The 20,396-nt window shown below is 48.6% G+C and overlaps 1 protein-coding gene across 6 annotated transcripts in view; it reads left to right on the top strand.

Moving 5' to 3' along the window:
* SLC37A4 (solute carrier family 37 member 4) overlaps positions 1-18,926 on the top strand; it is a 61,070-nt gene extending 42,144 nt beyond the window's left edge. For 5 of the 6 annotated variants that reach the window (XM_088458709.1, XM_088458715.1, XM_088458712.1 and 2 more), the window contains 7 exons: positions 440-683; positions 2,078-2,239; positions 3,715-3,800; positions 4,591-4,704; positions 4,972-5,037; positions 8,087-8,225; positions 18,288-18,926. In XM_088458709.1, coding sequence (XP_088314835.1) covers positions 440-683; positions 2,078-2,239; positions 3,715-3,800; positions 4,591-4,704; positions 4,972-5,037; positions 8,087-8,225; positions 18,288-18,454 — 978 coding nt within the window. In that variant the 3' untranslated portion in view covers positions 18,455-18,926. The remainder of the gene's footprint in view (positions 1-439; positions 684-2,077; positions 2,240-3,714; positions 3,801-4,590; positions 4,705-4,971; positions 5,038-8,086; positions 8,226-18,287) is intronic. The other variant, XM_088458714.1, reaches the window with a different exon arrangement.
* The last annotated feature ends 1,470 nt before the right edge of the window (positions 18,927-20,396 follow it).

Raw genomic sequence — 20,396 nt, forward strand, 5'->3', positions numbered from 1 at the left:
ATAGATCATAAATATAATGGATTGACAGATGGGTTTCCAGTTGAGTTGCGATCACCTCCTCAATAACCTTTCCTTCATGGTCATGCAGTTGAGATCAAAATTTGGTATAACAATTGCTTCCTTTAGTGGTGCAGGAAAAATGTCTGTGTGCAAAAAGCATTGAACTATATCCTACAATGATTATGAAGGAGATTATTGTGCATCTATTGCACTTAGGTAGGGGTCCGTTTTAGGTATAGCCACAAATAACTGGGATCTTTGGAATAGGGGTTTGCGGTGATTAGTAAATACATAGCAAATGACCACAAAATGCCTTGCCCAACAGATTTTCATTCTGACAACAGAGTGAATTTGGTGGAGCTGTAAACTGATCAATAATTTCAAATGTACGGTGTGGGGTCTTTATAGTAATCGCTATTCTCCTTGTTTTGCTTTGCAGTGGTTCGAGCCCTCCCAATTTGGCACATGGTGGGCAGTACTGTCCTGCAGCATGAACCTTGCAGGCAGTCTGGGTCCTATTATTGCCACCCTTATAGCAGCTAGTTACAGCTGGCGCAGCACGCTGTCCTACTCTGGTCTCATCTGTGTTGGAGTCTCTGTCATTTGCCTTATCCTCATCAAGAATGAGCCATCCGATGTGGGGCTGAAGAATATTGATCAAGGGCCTAAGAAAGGAAAAAAAGGTGAACAAAGTTTATTCTGGCTCAAGTTGGTTGCAGCAGGGAGAGTGGGGACGTGTTACCACATTGTATGTGCATTGGTTCGGATGGGGAGGAAAATCTTGAAAGAAAAAAAATCTAAGTAACAATAAATCTATGTAACTAAAAAGTAAGACTAAAGCAAATACTCAACATTAAATAAGTGTCAGATAGAGAGGACGGATACATTTATTACCAGTTATTTATATAGCGCACACATATATTCTGCAGCGCTTTACAGAGAATATTTGGCCATTCACATCAGTCCCTGCCCCAGTGGAGTTTACAATCTATATTCCCTACCACATCTACACACTAGCGTTAAGTTTTGTGGGAGCTAATTAGCCTGACAGTATATTTTTGGCATGTGGGAGGAAACCGGAGCACCCGGACGGAGGAAACCCACGCAAGCACAGGGAGAACATACAAACTCCGCACTGGTAGGGCCGTGGTGGGAACCGAACCCATGACCTCATTGCTGTGAGGCAGTAATGCTAACTATTACACCATCTGTGCTGCCCGGATACATGCAAGGTATACATAGCAGCATAAATCTGGGAACAAAGAAGAAAATCTATTAAAACAAATACTGCTGGTTTAAACTATATACAAAACAGGGGGTGCTCATACAGTAGTGTATTAATCAATTTGGTACCATAATTAAAACAAAAAGCCAATTGTAACTTAAAACTTTGGTCAGTGCTGAATTCTTTTTAGGGGCTACGTTCAGTATCCCACACAGGGGATGCCGGAGCTTAGAATACCGGCGTCCTGAATCTCGACACCTGTCAGAATTCTAGCGCCAGCATTCCGAAGGTAAGTAGCGGAGATGGGGGAGGTTAGGTTTAGGCACTAGGGGGGGGGGGGAGGTTAGGTTCAGGCACTGGGGAGGGAGGGTTAGGGTAGGGAGAGGGGGATGGTTAGGACACCTACCGACAGATGTCTGTATTCTAACCTTGTCGGTATCAGGATTTTGACTGCCTGGATCCAGACCGCCGGGATACCATACTAATACCTTTTTTAGGGTAATTCTCCGGATCCCAATGTGTTCCTATAGACATGTATCTCCAAAAGCAGATGCCGTCTCCTTAAAATTTTACAATTTAATTAAAACCGCTCACAAAAAAAGAAGCCACAGTATTATCTTAGCATATCAGTTGTATACTGCAGTGTACAATCTCCGACTTACACAGAACACTACTCCAAATACAGCCAGACGGAGCCTGGGGGAGTTCACTTTTGACTTGATCATATCTTTGAATAATGTATATACAGTATATCCAGCAGATGTCATATCTTGTATAATGTAATAAGGTACTAGAGGTTTCTTTTTTGTTCTCCAATATGTAACACTCCATGTTGCTGCATTTGTCTCCCAGGTTCCCAAAGTGCAGATGAGACCACTCTGAAGGAGTTCCTGCTATCTCCTTACCTGTGGTTGCTGTGTGCTGGTTACTTGGTGGTATTCGGAGTGAAGACGTGTTGTACAGACTGGGGGCAGCTCTTCCTCATTCAGGACAAGGGGCAGTCCGCTTTGATAGGTTAGTGATTGGCAGGTGCGTCTCCATGAATATACTAAGCGCACTCGGTGATATTTATGTTCTCTATGTATTGCTCCATGGAACTATGAGAAGAGTTTCAATTCCAGATCTTTTCTCAATTTTCTAAGGTTTAGTTTATCGCTGTTGAGACCTCCATGGACAGGGCATGGATAGCCGGCTGTAAGGTAGTTTTACTTTTAAGAGTTCAAAAAGGCATTTATAGCTGGCGTCAGGAATTTACACTCTGGGCCTGATTCAGAGCCGCTCGTAAGCGGCCGCTCGTTCGCTTGGAGCGATGTTCGCACATCTGCGCATGCGTATGGGTCGTAATGCGCATGCGCCAACCAGTCAGTGCGGTCGGAAATCGTGTGCTCGCAAAATAGCGAGGGGCTGCTAATTTGAGTGACAGAATGAGGCGTTTGTGGGTGGTAACAGGGGAAGGTGCTTGAAAACGGGGAGTGGAGATCCGAACGCAGGCGTGCCAAACGGTCAAAACGGGCGTTTTAAGGGTGTGCATAATTAACAAAGCAGCGTCATCGACCACGTCACTTGGTTGTCTTTTAGTCTGAACTGTTCGCATGATTGCGGTAGGAAAATGCAACCACAAGAATAGCGAGCAGTTCATACGCCTTTCGATGTACCCGATTAATCAAATAAATAGTGGAGATAACTTATGATGCGAGCGGCCAAGGGGCGTCTTTACAAAATAGCGAGCGCATGTTTCGAACGCCTGCTCAGACATAGAGGCGTCAACAGACCGCAAAGAGCGAGCGCTCAATTTAAATAGCCAGCCCCTTTTTCTGAATGAGCGTCCTCAAATAGCGTCTGGCTCTGAATCAGGCCCTGTGTTATTTAAGCTGAACTACAAACACCGATCTCCACACCTGCGTTCCAACAATTCACATCATTCGTATACATGTAAATAAAAGTATTTTTTCAAGTTCCGACATCTATACTTTACGTAGCATGGCCTTTTGCTAACCTGTGAGGATTTATACAATTATTCACTCCTGTTTGCCGTCTATCAGTATATCACACTGCTGTCACGCTTACAATTCCCATTTGTCATTATGAGGTGAAGTATGGAAATTTTGTCTAGCATTGTTTTTTCTTTTTCCATTTAAACCTCTTTTACAAATGTAAATAGATCCTTATTAGGACACCTGGTTCTGTACACAAATTAGCAAGCATGCAGCTTGCCGGACCCACTACACCATAATACAAACGGCTAACAATACATGACAATCTGTATTACGGTCAGTAAAAGAGTCAGAAAAACATTTTTTGGAAAGGCAGTAAACTCATAGGAAGGAAACTATGATAGAGGATGACCTATGGATAAAGTATGGGGCTTAGGTCTAAAGTGTGACCGGTCCACAGAGAAGGATGCACGTTTATACAAAATGCATACTATATAAACTATGCAGTATATGCCTATAAATGGTTCTCTGTGTTTCCCTTTATGTCACCTGCAGGAAGCTCGTACATGAGTGCTCTTGAGGTGGGGGGTCTGGTAGGCAGTATCGCCGCTGGATTGCTGTCTGATCGGGCTGTGGCAAGAGTAAGAAATTCAAATACACCGTTTTGTGCCCACATCACAAAATCGCCTGATTTAATGGGCTCAGCTAGCAACTCCTGAGGCTGGTAGAGAGGAATTTCCACCTGCATTTGGGACTGAGTCTAGTCAATCCAGTTTGATCTAACAGAGGCTGGATGTTGGCGCAGAGGATATAAAGGCCCAAATTATATATTAACTAAAACATAATGGGGGGATGTCTCTGAAAACTGACCTCCTAGTAACTGTGTAGAGGAATGTCTTACGGATAGTGACCAATCTCATACTATAGTTTTTCTAGTTCAGTTTAGAAAATAATAGCAAACCTCTTATCTGTTCTACGCAGTTATCATAAATGCCTTTCATTATTCTTTAACAATCAGTCTGAGTACAACACTGTAAAAACTGAAAGTAATGCTTGAAGCGTCTTCTCCAACAACACTTAAAGGGGGCGATTCAATTCAGCTCGATGCCGTGAAGGAGTTACCGGAGCTATTCAATTCATCTCACTGTTAGGCCCGACTTAAACCACTTAGGTCGGAGAATTCCGGTTACCGCTAACCATCTTTCTCCGGCCGTGAGGCTTAGCGCCAGCAACGGTAAGCCGGAAAATAGCATCGCGGCTGGCACTTAAGTCCGATTTCTGCTCGCAGCTCAGGATGGTACGAGCAGAAATCCTCTAGTCGGACTAAACAGCGCGCTGACTTGAATTGCCCCCATTGTGTCATTTTTTTAATTCAAAATAAATATTAACCATTTTGTGTTTGTGATCTGGCTTTCTTACGTTTTATTTTAGGTGGGTCTGAGGAGCCATGGTAACCCTCGCCATGGTCTTCTCCTCTCTATGATGGCTGGAATGGTTGTGTCCTTGTTTCTGTTCCGTGTTACAGTCACTCCAGGATCACCCAAGGTAATATTGTAATCGCCGCCGTGCAAAGCAGTGTACAGTTGAATGATAGTCAAAGAGGTAGTTTGAATTAGTGCAGAATTAGTGCATATCACGCATTATTCCAATTGGGAACATGCTGGCACTATATAAGTAACGGTTAATAAATAAATAATGATAGACGATTCCTGGCTGTTATGGATAGGGCACTGCTTGCTTGTTCCTTCTGGTCTGCCTCCGTTCTTCTAATGTCTGCTCTTTTCTCCCTCCTTGCTGACCACGCTCTCTCAGGTTGATGGGATCTTGTCTCTCGCTCTCCAGCCTCTCGCTGAGATGTCCAATCTGAACGAACAAGAGGTTTCTGTCTGTCTATGCATAGCCCTGTCCGTCCTTTCCTAGCCAACTACTGATAGCTTCCCTGGCTATGAGGATCAGCTGCTTTAACTTTCTGCTAAACGTTAGAGTGTGTACTGTCTCTGTAACTGCTGTTGTTGTACACCGACTAACCACTCGCACTATCCAAATGAAAAATCATAAGAAGAAAACTGGCACCCTTCTAAAAGGCACAGATTCCCCTGGACCTGATTCAGGGTTGCAAGCAACTCCGCTCTGAGGGTCAGATTCAGCAAGGAACACAGGGCCTGATTCAGAGCCGGACGCTCTGACCAGAACGCTCGCTCTGAATCAGGGCCCTCCTACCTAAAAATGGACCGGCCTCTTGGACGCTCGCATAGCTGTGGGTTACCACCCACAGCTTATGCGAGCGTCCATGATGATGGTCGCGATGGTCAAGACCATCGCGACTATCGGGCTTGCGACGAGACCTTGTGGTAGGGTCTCGGTGACCACAAGCCCTGGAGTGATTTTGGCTCTATCAAAGCCAAAATCACTCCCACTGACATCACTACTGATGTCAGTGGGGCTGGACCCAGACGGTAGGCTTTCCCACGGGAACGCCTCCGTCTGGCAGCCACACCCCCGGCATGCCCACCAAAGGGGGCGTGCTGTCAGTCACCATTGACAGCACGCCCCCTTTGGTGCGAGACCCGGAGCGACAGCTTGGCTGTCACTATGCGGGTCTCGCGCATGCGCACGACGGAGCTCCCTCCGTCGTGCGCATGCGCATTAGGGCACCATCGACCCGCTCGCAAGCGGGTCTGAATTAGACCCACAGTTGCTCATACGCACGCAATTGGTCGATTAATTTGTATGCATCGCAGTGCATATGCGCAAACTAGTAATTGCGATGGGAACTGCGTTTGCAGAGGCTACGCAGATTCAAAGCAGAGTGATTGACAGGAAGTGCCGTTTGTGGGTGGTGACGGGGGGGGGGGGGGGGGGGTCGGGCGAACGCAGGTGTGCCAGTACGTTGCAGGGGTTTGCATAATTTATCCTCTTCGTGGCCATATGCAGCCAAAGACATAGAGTAAGCTGAAGTTAGCAATTCCTGAGTGAAGTCTGACCTGCATTAACTGCGAGTATGGGTCCGATGTTACTCGATGTTACCGATTATTTCGCTATGTTGCCAAAGTATACGGATGTGGGTAAGGGGAAGTGGGCGTCCTTATGGTAAGCTGTGATCGCAATGCGATTGCAAACATTTGCATATCACCGCTAATATTAGCAACTGAATAGCATGCATATTAGCAGAATAGCGATCCTTGCTGAATCAGGCCCTGAGAGCTGATCTCACGATTTTTATTAACTGCGCCTACGCAACTTTTATAAACTACAGGTGATTATACGGATCTCAGCCCCATGTCCAATTCTGGCTTTTGTGAGTGTAACCAGGCAGCAACGGGGCGACCACTCGCATAATAAGTGTGGCGTGGGCGTGTAGCCGGAATTCCGAGCTATTCAGAGCTCTGCGAATGCAGGGCCAGGCATGGTATGAAAGGTTCTGAATGTCAACATGGACTTTAGGTCGACAACCATTATGTTGACATTCAAACATGTCGACATATTCATAATGTTGACATTTAACATGTTGACACCTGAAATGCTGATGTTTTTTGCTTATTTTAACTTAACCCTAGCAATAAGTTAAAAAACTGTATGTCAACATTCTGATGTCGACACGGTACATTTCAACATTATGAACCTGTCAACATTTTTTACTGCTGACATATTGGTTGTCGACCTAAAGTCCATGTCGACATTGTGACCAAATCCCGCAGAGATCCATCTGATTTCAAATGGATCTCTTGCACAAAGGGTAGGGCTAGTGCAAATGCTGACAGTGATGATGGCTTCTTACACAAGCGGATGGGTGGGAACTGCGCGGTCGCAGACATGCAGCCGACCCTGAATACGTGCGGATAATAACATTCATTTTAGGGCACGACCGCACACGTCACACATATTTTTAAGTTTTTTTTAAGTGTTTGTGGTCAGTCTAATCAGATTTTTGTTTAATATATAATACTGACTTATAAAGCTAAGTTCCACCAGTATGTTAGATGTATAATACTGATTTATAAAGCTAAGTTCCACCAGTATGTTAGATGTATAATACTGACTTATAAAGCTAAGTTCCACCAGTATGTTAGATGTATAATACTGACTTATAAAGCTAAGTCCCACCAGTATGTTAGATGTATAATACTGACTTATAAAGCTAAGTTCCACCAGTATGTTAGATGTATAATACTGATTTATAAAGCTAAGTTCCACCAGTATGTTAGATGTATAATACTGACTTATAAAGCTAAGTCCCACCAGTATGTTAGATGTATAATACTGACTTATAAAGCTAAGTCCCACCAGTATGTTAGATGTATAATACTGACTTATAAAGCTAAGTCCCACCAGTATGTTAGATGTATAATACTGACTTATAAAGCTAAGTTCCACCAGTATGTTAGATGTATAATACTGACTTATAAAGCTAAGTTCCACCAGTATGTTAGATGTATAATACTGACTTATAAAGCTAAGTTCCACCAGTATGTTAGATGTATAATACTGACTTATAAAGCTAAGTTCCACCAGTATGTTAGATGTATAATACTGATTTATAAAGCTAAGTTCCACCAGTATGTTAGATGTATAATACTGACTTATAAAGCTAAGTTCCACCAGTATGTTAGATGTATAATACTGACTTATAAAGCTAAGTTTCACCAGTATGTTAGATGTATAATACTGATTTATAAAGCTAAGTTCCACCAGTATGTTAGATGTATAATACTGACTTATAAAGCTAAGTTCCACCAGTATGTTAGATGTATAATACTGACTTATAAAGCTAAGTTCCACCAGTATGTTAGATGTATAATACTGACTTATAAAGCTAAGTTCCACCAGTATGTTAGATGTATAATGATGAATGAATTGCCTTATTGCTTATTTTAATGTATAACCACTATATTAACTGGGCACATTTTATTGTATTTTATTATGATAGGTTTGGATCCTGATCCTCGGAGCAATCTTTGGCTTTTCCTCTTATGGGCCTATAGCGCTGTTTGGCGTGATAGCCAATGAAAGTGCCCCTTCCAACTTCTGCGGCACGTCTCACGCCATCGTTGCCCTTTCAGCTAATGGTGAGTGCAGGGGGTCATCCAATAGTCCTTTTAAGGAGTGGATTCAGCTTTTCAACATTTGGAAAGTGGCGAGTGATATTTGTCTGTGATTGTACCTTGTCCGCTCCTGGACAGTGTGTCAGTACGTATATATAAGCAGCTTGTCTTTGCTTTCTGCCTTTATGGGCGCTATACTGGTGCATGTCATTGTGCTCAACTCCTGGCTGGAAAGTGTGTATTTCTACTTCAGGGTCCATAGGGTATCCACAGGATACCTTGGGGGTATAGGTGTGACGTCAGTCGCAGGGCACCAAAGAGTTAAGCTTTCAGCCTCCCAGGATGCACTAGGTCCCCCTCCTATACCCCGCCCCCGGGCCAAGGCACCTCAGTTTAGTTTGGTGCCCGGCCGGAGTCGGGTGCACCTGTTGGAGTGGGGGCTAGAAGAGCCCCTGAAGCTTATTCTTCATGCAGCTGTGGCTGCACAACTGGATGTACAGCATGGACAGTCAGTCCTGACGTCCATGCTGTCTTCCCTACACCCCGCCGGTACCAGAACGCCGGTACTGATCCGGGGATGCTGGTGGGCGTCTGGGGTCACAGCTAGCGGTGACCCCAGATGCTCCGGACCATGGCCGGATTCAAGGGGGACAGAGGTAAGCAGCGGGGTCCCGCGGTGGGTCCCCGCTGATCACATGGTCCTAAGTCCCCAGGCAGGGGGCTCCCTGGGGACTGGCTGCAGCGTGGAGCCAGGCGACCAACCTGCGCTTCCACTACCCCCTGGGACAGCGGACCGCAGCAGAGCGGTAGCGCTGCGGCGTCCCAGGGGTTAAATGCATGCCAGGGGAGCGCGCCTTCCCTGTCTCACAGCCGGCGCCTCCCCCGCTGCACACAGCCCTCTCTGCATGCTGCCGACTGGTCCTGTGGCAGCGCTCCTCCCCCAGGCCAGCCTCCTCTCTGCTCCTCGGCGGCCATCTTCTCCAGAACGCATGGTGAACGCTGCTGGAAGCGCTGGACGGAAGCATCGTGGTCTGGGTCCCCCCGCATACCTCTCCTCCGCTGTGGTCAGGTCTGTGTATGCAGCGCTGTGTCCTACCAGGCCCTGTGTCTGTGTAGTTGAGTGATCAGCGCTGTTAGTGCAGGAATTGTTATTTCTCTGCATTGTATGTGACTGTGCTAGCGCTGCTGCCTGTAATCTTTTCTTCATCTAAACTGTCAGCTTTATTACTGTCCCTGTTCTTTCTGCTAAAGCCCTTGCGGTGCGGTGCTGCAGGGTGGTCTCTCGCCTATTTAATACTTAATTGGTGAGAGAGGTCACATACGTGGTGCCATCATGTCTGAAAGTGATTTTCCCCTCCGGCTACAGTGTACCACGTGCAAAGTACCGTTAGCGGAGGGGGAGGGTAGCGCGGAGGGCCTTTGCCGGCAGTGTTTGTCCATGGCGCGGCCTATTACGGTTACAGCACCGGTACAGGAGCCGCCCTGGGCTTGTTTCGCTCAGGCGTTAACAGCTTTAGTGGGCCAGTTAGCTCCGCAGCCCGCGTTTACTCCGATGGGTTTGTCCCAGCAGTCTGTGGTGTCGTCACCCATGCAGGGGTTCCCACGACAATTGGTGGTACCCCACAGTCTCCCTATTTCCCCGCTCCCGGGTTCTCAGGAGCCAGCGTGGGTTAACTCCCTGACGAGTTCTGTACAGCACTTGTCGGATGTGTTGCAAGGGGAGTCTGTGATGCGGTCTCATAAAAGGCCGGTGGCGTCTCTGTCCGCTCCTTATGAGGATGACGAAGGGACGTCTGATGATGGGGAGATTCTAGATCCTTACGATCAGGAACCTCTCCATACTAAGGACGCTGATGCTAAGTCCAAAGTATATATTCCTGGACTTATTCGGGCGGTCCGCACAGCCTTGGTGATTGAGGACGAAGTTCCCCCAGCGGCTAAATCTAAGTATGCCTTTTTCAAAGATGTGAAGGGCGATGCCACAGTCTTTCCTCTTTCGGGTCAGTTGGTGGACCATTTAGAGGAGGCGTGGAAACAACCTGGCAAAAGATACCAGCCGCAGAGACGCCTGGCGGTGGCTTATCCGTTCGCGGATAATTATTTTGCGAAGTGGGAATCCCCTCCACAGGTGGATTCTCACGTGACCCGTCTTGTCCGTAGTGCCACATTGCCGATGCCATCCATGTCCTCCCTTAAGGATGCTACGGACCGCAAGGTAGAAATCTGCCTGAAGTCCGCTTATTCCCTTGCAGGGGGGGCAGCACGGCCGGCTATGGCCATTTGCTGGGTTGCCAGAGCGATGGAGCGCTGGGCGGATTCATTAGAGGCTTCTTTTGAATCCGACTGTCCGGCCGATCAGGCGGAGTTGATTGGCAATCTCCGTGATTCGGCCACCTACATCAACGAGGCGGCTCTAGACATTAGTACTCTGGTGTCTAGAATTTCTTCAGCAGCGGTAGCTGCTCGTCGCACCTTGTGGCTGCGATCCTGGAAGGCGGACGCAGATTCCAAGAAAGGTCTGGAAGCGTTGCCGTTTACCGGAGAAGTTCTCTTCGGTCCGGATCTGGATAAGATTGTGGCCACGCTGGCGGCAGCCAAATCTGCCTGTCTCCCGTCGGCCGCTGCTCCTTCTGGTTCGGGACCATCGTCCTTTCGGTCATCTAGGGCCCAGGGCAGGCCCAAACCACAGTCGTTTCCTCGACAGGCTGGCCCTAAGAAATCGGTCAAGCCCCGGAAGCAGGCATGGAGTACCAGACGTCCGGCCCCCAAGCCAGATGACAAGCCTGCGACCTGACGGTCCGGGCCTCCCTTTGGGGGATCCCAGGGTGGGAGGCCGCCTGCTACAGTTCGCCCAGTGTTGGTCGACCACTACGACAGCCACTTGGGTTCTGGAGGTGGTTTCTCACGGATACGCCCTCTCCTTCCGGCACAGACCCCCGGCTCGCTTCTTCACCACGGGTCTCCCATCAGACCGGAACAAGGCTACGGAGCTGCGGAAGGTATTGCACACTATGCTCCAGGCTGGAGTTATAGTGGCGGTTCCATTCTCCCAGAGGGGCCAGGGTTTCTATTCAAATCTATTTTTGGTACAGAAACCCAATGGGTCATATCGTCCGATTCTCAACCTCAAAGCACTCAACAAGTCTTTGCGGGTCCCGAAGTTTCGGATGGAGACCCTACGGTCCATCATTCTGGCGCTGGAACCTGGGGACTACTTGGTGTCATTGGACATACAGGACGCTTACCTGCATGTCCCTATTCTTTGGCGCCATCAACAGTTCCTCAGGTTCGCAATCAGCAGCGACCACTTCCAGTTTCGGGCGTTACCTTTTGGCCTGGCAACAGCACCACGTGTTTTCACCAAGGTGATGGCGGTCATGGCGGCTTCTCTGCGGCTGCAGGGAGTCCGCATGTTGCCGTATTTGGACGACCTGTTATTGGTGGCAGGATCTCCAGAGCTCCTGTTACGCCACTTGGACCTGACCATTGCACTGCTGCAACGGCACGGCTGGCTAATCAACTGGCAGAAGTCCACTCTAATCCCGTCTCGGAGGATTCTGCATCTTGGAGCCTTATTGGACTCGGGACAGCAAAGGATCTTCGTGACGGAGGACAAGATCTCTGCTTTACAGTCAAGGGTGCGCAGTTGTCTGCACAGCCGCCGGGTGTCCTTACACTCGGCGATGAGGTTACTGGGCTCCATGGTGTCGGTGTTCGACATGGTGGAATACGCCCAGTTTCACTCCAGACCTCTGCAGCACCTGATCCTGTCCAAGTGGAACGGGCTGACTCAGTCTCTGAAGTCCCAGACGATTGTGCTCACCCAGGAGGTTCGCCTGTCCCTTACGTGGTGGTTACAGACGACCCACCTCAACAAGGGACGTCCGTTCTGGGTTCCAAATTGGGTCCTGTTGACAACGGACGCCAGTCTTCGGGGCTGGGGAGCAGTTTCGGGTCCACACTTGTTCCAGGGCAGGTGGACGCCGACAGAAGCGGAGCTTCCAATAAATATCTTGGAACTCCGTGCGGTCTTCAATGCTCTCCAGCAGGCACAGCGGTTTCTCCAGGGTCGCCCGGTGCAGGTCCAGTCGGACAACGCTACCACCGTGGCCTACATAAACAGGCAAGGAGGAACTCGCAGTCGGGCGGCTCTCGTAGAGGTCTCTCGGATCCTGGTTTGGGCGGAGCGCAATCTTCCGGCCATATCAGCGGTCTTCATCCCGGGAGTGCTCAATTGGGAGGCGGACTTTCTAAGTCGCCAGGACGTTCATCCGGGGGAATGGTCCCTGCACCCGGACGTTTTTCAACTACTGGTGGACAGGTGGGGTCTTCCAGAAATCGACCTCATGGCGTCCCGGCACAACAACAAGTTGCCGGTGTACGGGTCTCGCACAAGAGACGAAGGGGCGTCTCTGGTGGATGCTCTGTCCGTCCGGTGGACGTTCCGGTTCGCATACCTGTTCCCTCCGGTCTCCCTTCTTCCACGGGTAATCCGGAAATTCAAACAGGAAGGAGGGACGCTCCTGTTGATAGCTCCCGCGTGGCCCAGACGGCACTGGTTCTCAGACCTTCAGGGTCTGTCCGTGGACATTCCTCTGCGGTTGCCGGTACGACCGGACCTTCTGTCTCAGGGTCCTTGCCTTCACCCGGACCTGACTCGGCTGTCTTTGACGGCGTGGCTGTTGAGACGGCCATGCTGAGGTCCCGGGGGTTTTCCAGCTCTGTGGTGCGTACCATGTTGCGAGCTCGGAAACCGTCTTCCGCGAGGATATACCATCGCGTGTGGCATACGTTCTTCCAGTGGTGTCGACCGAGAGGTTATGCACCGCGGGAGTTTCGTCTGTCTCGGATTCTCGCCTTCCTGCAAGCGGGACTAGATCATGGGCTTCGCCTTGCTTCTTTGAAGGTACAGGTTTCGGCCCTATCTGTCTGGTTTCACCGTAGGATTGCTACAATCCCGGATGTGCGCACCTTTATGCAGGGTGTTCTCCGCATTCAGCCGCCCTTTGTTCCACCTGTGGCGCCTTGGGATTTGGCTGTGGTCCTGAGGGCTCTCCAAGGACCGCCGTTTGAACCACTGGGCTCAGTGGATCTTAAATGGCTAACAGCTAAGACTGTTTTCCTTCTGGCCATTGCTTCGGCCAGACGTGTTTCTGAGTTAGGGGCTCTTTCTTGTAGACCCCCTTTCTTGGTTTTTTATGGGAACAGGGCAGTGCTCCGCACTCGGCCCGAGTTTCTTCCCAAAGTTGTTTCCCAGTTTCATATTAACGAGGAAATAGTTGTTCCGGCCTTTAACTCACCGGGTCTTTCCGTGGGTGAGGCCTCTTTGGATGTTGTGCGGGCCTTAAGGACTTATGTTGACCGCACTTCTTCGTTTAGGAAGTCGGACGCTTTGTTTGTCCTCTTTGGCTTCCGTAAAAAGGGTTGGCCTGCTTCAAAGCAAAATTTGGCAGCCTGGATCCGTATGGCTATTTCTGAAGCTTATCTTCATGAAGGCCTACCGGTCCCTCCTTCTCTGAAGGCTCATTCCACTAGGTCTGTGGGTCCTTCGTGGGCAGCTCGACGTGGTGCCTCAGCAGTTCAGATCTGCAAGGCTGCTACGTGGTCTTCTGTCCATACCTTCGTGAGGTATTACAGGTTTGACACCTTCGCCTCTCAGGATGCTTCCTTCGGGCGGCGGATTCTCCTTTCTGCACAGGAGCGTCCCCACCCTTAAAGGATACTGCTTTGGGACATCCCCAAGGTATCCTGTGGATACCCTATGGACCCTGAAGTAGAAAATATGAGATATGGTAAGAACTTACCCTTGTTATCTCTATTTCTATGAAGTCCATAGGGTTCCACAGGACTCCCGCCCTGTCGCACCTGTGCTGCAGATGGGCTTTGCTCTGGTCACCGGTTTTCCGTCTCCCTCTGGTGAGAATGTGATTCTTGTATGTGTCCAGATCTTTGTTCTCTCTCTTCCTTCTCCTCCTCCGGCCTATGGCTTGGTAACTAACTGAGGTGCCTTGGCCCGGGGGCGGGGTATAGGAGGGGGACCTAGTGCATCCTGGGAGGCTGAAAGCTTAACTCTTTGGTGCCCTGCGACTGACGTCACACCTATACCCCCAAGGTATCCTGTGGAACCCTATGGACTTCGTAGAAATAGAGATAACAAGGGTAAGTTCTTACCATATCTCATATTTTCATGCTTACTTATGACACTACACCTTAGAATCGAGCATATTATAAGTTATATTGCAATTGATTCAATCGCTGTATTCCAGGTAAAAATCATTTTCTGTAATAAAGGACATCCATGTGACTAAGGCCCTCATTCAGAGCCGGACGCTCTGACCAGAGCGCTCGCTCTGAATCAGGGCCCACCTCCATAAATATGGAGCGTCCTCCTGGACGCTCGTATAGCTGTGGGTCACCACCCACAGCATATACGAGCGTGCAGGATGATGGTCGCGATGGTCTTGACCATCGCGACCATCGCCACTGTGAGCAGAAGCCTGCGGTTGAGTTTTTCAACCGCAGGGCCAGGAGTGATTTTGGCTCTATCAGAGCCAAAATCACTCCCACTGACATCACTAGTGATGTCAGTGGGGCCGGCTTCTGACAGGTAGGCGTTCCCTTGGGAACGCCTCCGTCTCGCAGGCACGCCCCCGGCACGCCCACCAAAGGGGGCGTGCTGTCAATCAACATCAACAGCACGCCCCCTTTGATCAGACACAACGAGCGAAGGAAAGTCCTTCGCTCGTCGCGTCTCGCGCATGCGCACGGCGGAGCTCCCTCCGTCGTGCGCATGCGCAATGCACACCATCGACCTACTTGCGAGCGGACAGCCGCTCGCGAGTGGGTCTGAATGAGGCTCTAAGTTCAATATGTCAGATACATTCTTATTATCCCAGTAACAGCCTGCAGTGCTCTTTGTAATCTGCACAACCAATTTCATGTACACCAATTAGCAGCAGAAATTATTGCTGGTTGATCTCCCTCGGAAAAATATATGACTAGGAAAAAAAAAAAAAACATTGGTTTGGTAACCGTAGGAGATCACATGTAGTTGCCCATTTTTTTCAATCCAGCAGATATTAGCCATGTTTTCTGTGTCATTAATCATATCAGACAGATTGCATAGTCTGTAACCTTTGTCCACGCCATAATAGAAGCCCAAAGCATTATGCATGTACTGTGTTCTCAAAAGTAGGTTTTAACTGTTGGAATAACTCATACCTCTTTTCCACTGCTGCAATGACCCGGGTTATTGCCGAGTCTACCTGGGCTGTGGCACAGTGGAAAAGGGTCCCTGAAAAATAACCCAGGTCAAGTAGCTACCAGGGTCGGACCCAAGATGACCCGGGTAATGGTGCAGTGTAAATGCCGCGACCCGGGTTATCCGACCTGTGTCATGCCTAAAATGAACTGATTGGTAGTTGTGGAGCAGTCACCTTCCACTTTTTATGACCTCACAAGTTTAGCAGGGCAGACCTGGGTTCAGTGTGAATGGGGCTGACCTGAGAATAATCCAGATCGTAGGTGCAGTGTAAACAGGGTCTGACCTGGGTTGGAACCATGGACCTGATTCAGACCCGCTCGCTAGCAAGCGGGCGCTCGTTGCTGGCGATGTTTGCAAATGAGCGCATGCGTATAGTTCGCAGTTTGCGTGCGCAAACTAGTACGAGAGATCAAGATGCGCTCGCTCGCCCTGAAAAGACTGCCCAGAGGAATGAGTGACAGGAGAGGCCGTTTGAGGGTGGTAACAGGGGCAGGGCAGTAGTAACGGGAGAGTGGAGTTGCGGACGCAGGCGTACCTAAGTGTTTAAACGCCGTTTCAGAGGCGTGCATAATTAACAGCCAGCGTCATAGTACACGTCACTTGCTAGAAATATACACTGAAGTGCTCGCAGTGCTTGCTGCAGGGTATAGTCAATCTCAAGCGCTGCGATCCCATCCGATGCTGATCGATGTACCAATGGTTTCTAGCACTTCCTGGAGATGACGTACACAAGTGGGCGTCTACAAACAAAAAGTGATCACTCGCCAAACCAAAGTGGGAGTGCTTATAACTTGCCCTGCGAGTGCCTGCCTTGACGTCACTTAACCGAATTTCCATACGCTTGGAGTGAGCGATCACAGCTAGCAAACGGGTGTGAATCAGGTTCCATGTCCGAAAACCCAGGTCGGACTCGGGTTTTTGGTGGAAAATGGGTATCAGACTTCTATAATCTTAGGGATATAGTTATGGACCAGCGGCTCTTGTAAGTCGCAGCTTCTCTGAAAGTTTCTCTTCAAAATTGAATGCAGCACTAATATAATAGCAAGGCCAGGTGTGTTTTGCTCTTAATATTAAGGCGGTTTTACATTTTGAGGTTAGAGATGCCGCTTTGTAAATATGCCCCAAATTTGCTGATGTAAGTAAGCTACTTTGCAGATGTTGCGGAATACATTTCTAACTATTGCATTGGCATAATATCAGAAATGGGATTCATTTAAAACTGTATGCTTGTCTTTTATCTGTTAATTTATCTAAATTCCAATGAGTGTTTTAGTTTTTAAGATTATACAAGCTGACTTAGATGAAAATAGTGGAAAAGATACACTAATTGCTTAATGAGAGTAATCAAGGAATGGTGTATCTGTCATTATGCCCTTAAACTTGTTCCCCAATTGTGTTCATTTTTACAGTGGCTAAAAATGAGTGGGGTTTTTTTACCTTTATTTTTACTTTTTATTATTATTATTTATGACCTTGGGGAACAGTCGGCCCCTCTCCTGCAGGGGACCCCCGCTGATCGTGTGATTACCAGGACATACAGGAAGTGCAGAATCTCTGAGTCCTGGACCAGAGGTTTCCAAACTCTGTCAAGGCACCCTGAACGGTCCAGGTTTTAAGGATAACTATGCTTGGGCACAGGTGACTTAGTTAAATCAAAAGACTGAGGTACTAATTATCTGTGCTCATCCATGGATATCCTAAAAGCCTGGACCATTAGGGTGCCTTGAGGACCAAGTCTTGGAACCTCTGTCCTGGACTTTGGTCATTGGCAGCCCAGCTCCAGGTGTGTGGCTGCCATTTCTATGCACCAACAAAGCATATCGTTTTATAGCTCCAATGCAAAACGGCATTATGTTGGTTATAGTGTTTTAAAATTTAACTCCACCCAAAATGTTGAATTTGGTATTAGGAGAATAACGGGATTAAGGGCCTCATTCAGAGGCGGTCGTAGGATGCAAGCGGTCGCTCAGAAACAGGGCGGCCGCTTGCATCCTGAACGGCCGCCTCCACGTCGGTCGTTAGGCTGTGGGTTAACACCCACAGCTCTAACGACCGCTAATGGAGATGGTCGCGATGGTCAAGGCCATCGCGACCATCGGGGCTTACGACGAGACCCTAGGGTAGGGTCTCGTCAACCTTAAGCCCCAGGGAGCTTCCTGCTCTGTTTGAACAGGAAGCTTCCCACTGACATCACTGATGATGTCAGTGGGGACGCCCACAAAACGGCAAGCGTTTCGAAAGGAACGCCTACGTTTGGCCGGGCACGCCCCCTGCCCGCCCAGCAAATGGAGCGAGGTGTCAATCAACATCGACAACTTGCTCCGTCTGCTTCGAGCCCGCTAACGATGGGTGATCCGTCGTTAGCGGGGGCTCGCGCATGCACACGACGGAGCCGTATCCGTCGTCCGCATGCCCTGTGGACCAACATCGAGCCGGTTGCGAGCGCTCAGCGCTTGCGACCGACTGTGACTAAGGTCCCAAATACTTGTGATGCGAGGTTCGCTTGGTCCATCTGAAAGTTGCATTCTACACTGTTGCAGTGCCCTCCTGTACTGGACTGAGTAAAACAGGCAGAGCTGTTGTCTGTACCTCTCTCCGAGTACTTCCCAATGCATATGAGAGATGTTTTCTCAGAGGGAGGGGCAGCGCCTGTTTAAAGCAGGAGACCATGGCTAGCACACAGAGCAGCATGGGAGGCTAGAGGGCTTTGGCAGGTTCAGTAACCAGCACAGATTGAACACGAAAGTAGAAAACTCCAACCGCTAGTAGATATAAGTCTTAGGTGATAAGCATTATAGTAACATATTGTCTCTCCTTTGCAGTTGGCGGGTTCCTTGCAGGACTGCCTTTCAGCACAATAGCCAAGTATTACGGCTGGGATACAGCTTTCTGGGCAGCCGAGATGAGCTGTTTGGCCGTCACCATAATCTTCTTTCTTCTGAGGAACATCCAGACCAAGATGGGACGCTTGGCTAAGAAATCAGATTGAGATGAAAGCACCGCTCCTATCTCTGTGCACGAAGGGACAGATGGGGAGGACGGGGAGGGGGTGGGTGCTAAACTCTCATTCGTACTCATTTCAGAGTACTGTAGGATTCTGGGTAGTTGTGCCAAGCAAGTAGTCTGGCCGTTCCCTATTCATTCTCCGATGCCCACCAGCTGCAAGACCGCTCTAGAAACATCACCCTCGTGTGTTCATGAAAGAAGAAATGTCACGTAGCATTATACAGGCATATGAAGGCCATTGTGCCTCTTTACGCTGCAATCGTGGGGACATCGTCACATCCTAGTAATGGAATCATTTTGTCCGTCTGCATTTCATGGGAGGCTCCTCATCTCTGGGTGGCCTGCTAATTACCTCTGGACAGTACTGCATCTCATACATACAGTATATAGGTCGCTGAAGACATTACCTGGAAGAATAATTATTTAACTAATAAAATCTTGGATTTTGAATTGTGTTGCCAGTGAGTTAGTTCAGTCTTATTCTTTTTCTTTTATTATCTTGGTCATCGTTGATTACTCCATATGTGCTCTGCCCAGCCAGAGGCTACTTGGTGGTAATTGGTAGAACTGAACTATCCGTATAAAGGGCCTGATTCAGCAAAGAACGCACGCACGCGGCCGATGTTTTAGCTCTACACATGCGTATGCATCTCAGTGCGCGAACTAGCTATTGCGATGGGTACTGAGTGTGCAGAGGCAACGCAGACACAGAGTAAAGTGATTGACAGGAAGTGCCATTTTGTGGGGGTGGACGGGCAAACGCAGGCGTGCCTGTGCGTTTGGATGGCATTTTAGGGGCATGCATAAGTAAGCCCTTGCGGCGACAGCAGTAGCCTGAGGTCCAGTTGCACGCAGGAAGTGGCACACATCCTGCGCAGAGTCAGGTCAACCACTAATATACTAATGTGTTCCATGGTTCTCGATGTTACCGGTTTCTGCTGTCTTGCGTGGTATAACAGAACGCATGTTAAGGGAAGTGGGAGGTATTGTGTTTTGCTAGGAGTCCACTTATTCTGCGTGCGTATGAATTTATTAGTAGCGGACAGGTGCGTGCGTCTGCATCCGTGCGTTCCTTGCTGAATCAGGCCCTAAGTGCAGGGTTTCACCAAATAATGCAGCAGTTGTGAACCACAAATCTAACAACAAGATTTAATTTTGAGGGACCAAATATTAATGAGTTTTCAAAGTTATGGCTGGTAGTTAGTAATAATATTCCAAAAGAGACCTAATTAACAACAATGAGATGGGCACAACTGCATAGCAGTTACTGTTATATAGAGTATGGCCATTCTGATGTAAAGAAAGGTAAAGCATTTATAATATAAAATCTTTGTGACTCAGAATCTGCTAATCTACTGGGATTTGCAGAGAGAGTTACATTGGGAGGGGATAGGAATGAGGGGCATGTTGTAGGGTAAGAGGAGAGCGGAGACTTGACATTCGGTTACTGGATAGAACGAGCTGAGGGTGGATTGGGGAGTGTAGGAGAAGGTGGGCCTGGTGTGCAGGATTTGGTTTGAGGGAAATCATTTGTGGAATGGTGTCGATTTTGTCTTTGAAGTTGGTGACAAAGTTATGGGCAGTGCAGGAGGAAGGGTCAGGGGGTGCATGTGAGCAGGGAAGGGGGTTGAAGGTGACAGATGCAAATTGGGTTAGAAGAATGTGTGCATATTAGAAAAATGAACTGTTTGCTTGGCTAGTAAAAGACCAGTATAGTAAAATGAAAGTAATTTATATTGGAGTAAGTTGACATTCCCGGGACCATCAGTTGAATCTTCTGTGAAAATGAGGCAGCTCACATCTCCATCTGTCTCTGGGTATCAGTCTGGCCCCTCAGGCTCGCCTGTCCCTCCCCAGGTGGCTTGGTTACAGACATCTCAATGTGGGTTGCCCATTTGTCATATGGGACTGGATTCTGGGGACTG

The sequence above is a fragment of the Taudactylus pleione genome, unplaced genomic scaffold (genome assembly GCF_031769625.1).
Source record: "Taudactylus pleione unplaced genomic scaffold, aTauple2 ptg000848l, whole genome shotgun sequence".
Lineage (NCBI taxonomy): Eukaryota > Metazoa > Chordata > Amphibia > Anura > Myobatrachidae > Taudactylus > Taudactylus pleione.